Source organism: Cucumis melo, chromosome 7 (genome assembly GCF_025177605.1).
Source record: "Cucumis melo cultivar AY chromosome 7, USDA_Cmelo_AY_1.0, whole genome shotgun sequence".
Lineage (NCBI taxonomy): Eukaryota > Viridiplantae > Streptophyta > Magnoliopsida > Cucurbitales > Cucurbitaceae > Cucumis > Cucumis melo.
Genome location: NC_066863.1, coordinates 27,930,341 through 27,935,894, shown reverse-complemented (window position 1 = coordinate 27,935,894; position 5,554 = coordinate 27,930,341). Strand labels below are relative to the sequence as shown.

General features: G+C 33.6%; 1 protein-coding gene across 1 annotated transcript; it reads left to right on the top strand.

The window, feature by feature from the left end:
- The first annotated feature begins 675 nt into the window (after window positions 1–675).
- LOC103494619 (probable hydroxyacylglutathione hydrolase 2, chloroplastic) lies at window positions 676–5,227 on the top strand. The gene is made up of 8 exons (XM_008455894.3): window positions 676–889; window positions 1,225–1,404; window positions 1,960–2,163; window positions 2,732–2,855; window positions 3,224–3,324; window positions 4,096–4,170; window positions 4,264–4,362; window positions 4,910–5,227. The coding sequence occupies exons 1-8, from the start codon at window positions 833–835 to the stop codon at window positions 5,054–5,056; spliced, it is 987 nt and encodes a 328-aa protein (XP_008454116.1). The 5' UTR covers window positions 676–832; the 3' UTR covers window positions 5,057–5,227.
- The last annotated feature ends 327 nt before the right edge of the window (window positions 5,228–5,554 follow it).

Sequence of the window (5,554 nt, the reverse complement as noted above, 5' to 3'; positions counted from 1 at the left end):
AAAATCTCAATAAGCTATTACATTGTTACAAATTCAAAAAAATACAAAGACTAAGTGTTACATACTAACTTTTATAAACTAAATTATTACTTGTATAAAATTTTGCAAGTGAAAGTAAGTTTGAATCCAAATAATCAAAAATAGAAATTCAATTTAATCTTACAAATTAAAATTAGGTTAAAAAATCTTTTTGTTACTTACACCCTTAACAATTTAGTCTTTAAACTTTAGTTTGTAACGATTTATTTCTACCATAAAATATAAATTGTTATAAAATTTAAAGTACATTAAACTAAATTGTTATAAAATTAAAAATACATATACTAAATCATTACAAACCAAAGTTCTTTTGTTTTACCGACAAATTTAGTATAGACAAGATCCGTTGAAATAATACTATAAATAGAATCCATTTTTCTATGCCTTCTAAATCCGAATTCAAGTCCCACTATTCGATCGATAAAATTTTTAGATCCAAAACCGATCACTTTCATAAACGTTTAGAAACGAGGAGAGATTTGGAAGATAGAACGATAAAGAAGCAAATGGCCCAAACAAATAAAAAGCCGACCACAGTCTACTAAAAAGCAAAAAACAAAAAAACGCGTTTTAGAAAAGAGTAATAAACAATAATAATAATAATAATGATAATGATAATAAATAAATAAATAATTGATAATAGTGGCGCTGAGAGTTGGATGGATTCTCTTCACATAATAATTACGATTTGAGTGCCAACTGCCCTCTCCCCTCCCCTCCTCTCCTCTCCACCGCTCTTTCTCTCTCCGATCTCACGTCTTCTCTTCCGCCGGAGAAGAAGAAGTAGAAGAATATGCAGATGATGCTCTCCAAGGCCTCCTCTGCCATGGCCTCTTTACCTTGCACTAGGGTTCGCCCTTTTGCTCTTCTTTTTCTGCATTTTCATTTCTCTTCTTCCTTTGCTCGCTCCCTCCCTCCCATGTTTTCCTTCTCATCGCTTTTAACCACCCTAATCTGTGTTCCTCTTCACACACGCTCTTTATTTTTTTAATCCATAATGCTTTCGATTTTGCTGCTTTTCCTTATTTATCTGTCATCTTCATACATGCTAATTTTGTTGTATGATCCTTTCTTTTTCTTATAACGAGGAGTAATTATGTAAATGTTGTTGTGGTTTATTGGAAGATTTCTTGAATAGAATCATGTTTTTATCTTACGTTTTTGATGATTGGTTGGGAGTTTCAGGTTAGAAGCGTATGTGTTTGGCCGAGTGTGAAACAGCTTTCTTTTAGAAAAGACCTTTTATATGGGGTTATGCGACTTTTATCTACTCCGTTGAAAACATTGCGTGGAGCTAGTCGTTCGCTTAAAGTTGCTCAGTTTTGCAGTGTTGTCAACATGTCTTCCACTTTGCAAATTGAACTGGTAAGCTGTTCTGAGATCTGGAAATTGGTTTTAGGGTGTCAATGACATCGGTTCTTTTTTTTTTTTTCTTTTTTTTTTTTTATCCATCATGGTCTTCTTGTGGTGGTCATTTTGTGATAACTTTCCTGGTTTATCATTTTCTTTTCTAAATTCATGCTTTAGTTATTAAACATTTTCACCTGAGAGAATTTCTAATTGTGATATGAACTATGAAGAGGCCGTTCAAGGTCCATATTGCAGTTTATTATTTCTTTCCAAAGTTAGATTAGTTCAAACAAGGGTATATATTACTTGCCACTTTTGCCTGCTCAGCTACACAACATATAGTTCTTCTTCCGACTTCTGAGTCAATTTGAGTTAGGTGGCTACAAATTATATTTAGAGAGACATTAGACGCGTTCACTTTTGGCTTCCACGCTAAATTAATCCTTTGTAAGGATGCTGGTTGTCCTCTATCATTCTAGGCTGTACATCCCTAATAACTACTTAGCTTCGTCACTTCCAGCATACACATTCACTAATATCATCTCTTTTCCTATACTCCCTCTGTAATAGGTTCCTTGTCTTCGCGACAACTATGCATACCTCTTACATGATGTTGATACCGGCACAGTTGGTGTTGTTGATCCATCTGAAGCTCTACCAGTTATAGATGCTTTAAGCAAGAAGAACAGAAATTTGACATATATACTCAATACTCATCATCATCATGATCACACTGGTGGCAACGAAGAATTAAAAGCAAGGTATGGAGCAAAGGTATGAATTTAATACTCTTGCATTGCAATTGAATCAATGTTCTAGTTGGCCCTAGCTTTGTCCTATAAATGTTGTATGTTTGATCCCTAATGGTTGGTCATAGAGTGATAGAGGTAAGAACCTATGGACACATCCTAGAGGCCTGAGTCACCAGACTCCTTGAGCCATCATGTGAGAATTTTAGTTCTTGATGTCAACAGAATTTTGGTTTATTAATAGTCTCTATTTCTCATCCTTTTCTCTAGTAAACATAGTGAGGTGAATGCTTTTTTATTATAAAACACCGACATTTATTGTCATGAGAAATACATACCTTGTGATGTGCAAGAAATGTTACATACTTCATTACAGATTACCAAGTATTTTGCGTATTTTGACTTGTCTTGAATTTAATACTTTCCTAACTTGTCCTTTAAATTAAGGCTTGGATTGAAAATGAAACGAATCAAGGTATTGATGCTGACATATGTTATTTAGTAGTCTCTGAAACAATTTTATCCGTTAGTGGTTTACATTTCTAATTTACAGAATTTCTGTCAAATTTTTATACCCTTTTTGCTGGTTGTAGGTAATTGGGTCTGGAATAGACAGCGATAGAATTCCTGGAATTGACATAAGTTTAAAAGATGGAGACAAGTGGATGTTTGCTGGCCATGAAGTGCATGTAATGGAAACACCTGGTCATACTCGAGGTGTTTGTTACTAGTTACTTTTAGATTAGTTTCTTGTATAACAGTATGATGTAGCTTAAGGAATTGAAGGAGAGAATTCTTTCAGATCTAATCTCAATCTTTATAATGGCTCACTCTCAATCTTTATAATGATTCAAAGTGAGCCGAAGTCATGAGGAAAGTCCTCTGTTTATTAGGAATTAGAGAGACAGAAAAAAAGGGTTAAAAGAGGACTAATCAAGGAATAACCCAATTATTCAAGATAAATTAATCATTGTTTTACTTCTTACACTATGTGTGTTTGTTGTGCTTATGATCTCTGGCTCACCATTTTATACTATCTGGCCCTGATTTTTTTTTCTTTTTCTTTTTAATTAAATTGAATTCAGGTCATATTAGTTTCTACTTTCCTGGATCCGCAGCAATATTTACTGGAGATACTTTATTCAGCTTATCTTGTGGCAAGCTTTTTGAAGGAACTCCTGAACAGGTTTGTTTGTCTTATATTTTATTTATTTACATCTAAATATGGTACTTCAGGAACGTGGAATTCCCTAATAGTTTCTTCTTTCTAGACCTACTTAAGAATTATGATCCTTTTTGTGCTTTATTTTTTACTCCTTTTGCTCTTATCCTGTTCTCCAATCAAGTTTTAGAATATGGCACTAAAGGACTACTCGAAATCTTATATACTGGATTGGAGGCATCTTTTGTTAATCTTAATGACTTTCAGTTTGTTTTTGGAGTCATTTCATTGGTTAGGATCGACAAAAGTGAGTCTTCTTCTTTGGTTGCTATTATTTGTCAGGCCTCCATGCTTGAAAGGTTGGTCTGTTTTTTTTTTTTGGGGGGGGGGGGGGGGCTTCCCGTCATCTTCAACATTTCTTCTGACTGTATGCTCAAGGAAGCAAAAAGTTTAGAAGGGACTCCTTGAAGGAAGAAGTGGTCTGGGGGTCTCGTTTGGTCAGATGAAAGATTGTGTTGTGTTCAACAGAACTAGATGGATTTGGACCATTTGGTATAGGGATTTTGAAACTTCGTGATAAAGCCTTAATTGAAAAATTGTTTCATTTGATGCTAAAACTAAGATAACATAGGATCATAGTGAGCAAATTGAGAGATAACGCCCTTTGCCATTTCCCTCCCATCTTTGCCATCTCTCCTTGAAATTTGTTTCTGTGGTTTTTGTCCTTTCTTTATGTTTCTAAGTAATAATTGCTACGAGGTTGTTGTTTTAATTGCTTAGCATGTGTGATTACAGATGCTATCTTCCCTTAAAAAGATCACTTCTTTGCCAGATGACACAAACATATTTTGCGGTCACGAATATACTCTGGTCAGTAACTTATTGACCCTTTTTATTGTGATGCCCCATTTTTTGAAGCTTGAATGCCATATGCCTAATTGTATGATTATTACCATTCAACAGAGTAACTCTAAGTTTGCTTTGTCCATTGAACCTAAGAACGAGGCTCTCAAATCTTATGCAACCCAGGTTGCTAATCTACGAAGCAAGGGCTTGCCAACGGTAACTTTTTGGCTTTTCCTTTATGGGTGGTAATTTGATATTTAAATTGGCTACTATACGAATCTCTTTACACAAATTCTATACTAATATTTGCACAAATTCTTTCAATTTGTGTAAATATTGGTGACTGTTTGTTCCATTTGAGAACCATTTCTTATTTGAGCATATTCTATCCCTTACATTTGAATTGAAGATGAAAGCAAATATCGCTTCTTGTTGCATTATAGAATCATTCAGAACTTCCAATATAATCGGAGTATTATGCAGTTTAATTCAGCATGGTTTATGTGTTTCTTAAAGAACTTATTTGGATAAAAAACTATTTTATTAAAAAAGCATGAAGTGTTTTAAAAATCTATTATATTGTATATGAGCTTGTGAAGTAAAAAATTTGCCTTCTTCGGTCTTGTAATTAAGCCTGACTTTTAATTTAGGGAGATTTATTTGAGATGTTATTTGCTCCTTGTATGATTTGGTTTTGTTGCTATGAATACACACACCTCGAACCTCAAACAGTGTTCTTAACTCTATGATTGTAAAATTTCAGATTCCAACAACATTAAAGATGGAGAAACTGTGCAATCCATTCCTCCGTACTTCAAGTAGCGAAATTCGACAATCGTTAAAAGTTGAAAATACAGCCGACGATGCAAAGGTCTTGGGTATCATTCGCAGAGCCAAGGATAATTTTTAGCAGACTCCGTAAGAAATAAGGAAGGGGGTGAGAAGAGTTCATTTTAGTGTATAGGATTAATAGGGGATAGCACATGCATATGTAAAATAAGTTTCCGGGATCTTTGTATTGATGATTTCCTACGAGTTCCTTTATCAGTTCACTTAATTTCAATTTGCAAATTTCTTGCCACGAGGATTTATTTTATTTTATTTTTTTATATAAAAAAATTATTTTTCTATTTTAAAATGAAGAAGAGAGCAAAGGATGAATCGTTTGATCTCTTATGGTATATTCATAATTGATTTATTTATTTTCTTTTGGTGGTGGGTTTGGAAGGTTTAGATGTTGCAATCAGTGGAGTTGGAGTGCATTCATATTGGGAAGGTGATCTTCTGATTGGAAAGGTATGGTTTTATTTCATTTATTATTATTATTATTATTATTATTATTATTATTATTATTTTAAAAAAATCATTTAGGTTGCTTCATGCCTAGAAAATTTGGTGCAACATAATC

Excerpts from the sequence above, each read along its gene's own strand:
- LOC103494619 (XM_008455894.3), top strand. The coding sequence starts at position 833 with ATGCAGATGATGCTCTCCAAGGCCTCCTCTGCCATGGCCTCTTTACCT. Across the intron at positions 2,164-2,731 it reads AAGCAAGGTATGGAGCAAAG|GTAATTGGGTCTGGAATAGA; the intron begins GTATGAATTTAA and ends TGCTGGTTGTAG. Across the intron at positions 3,325-4,095 it reads TTGAAGGAACTCCTGAACAG|ATGCTATCTTCCCTTAAAAA; the intron begins GTTTGTTTGTCT and ends GTGTGATTACAG.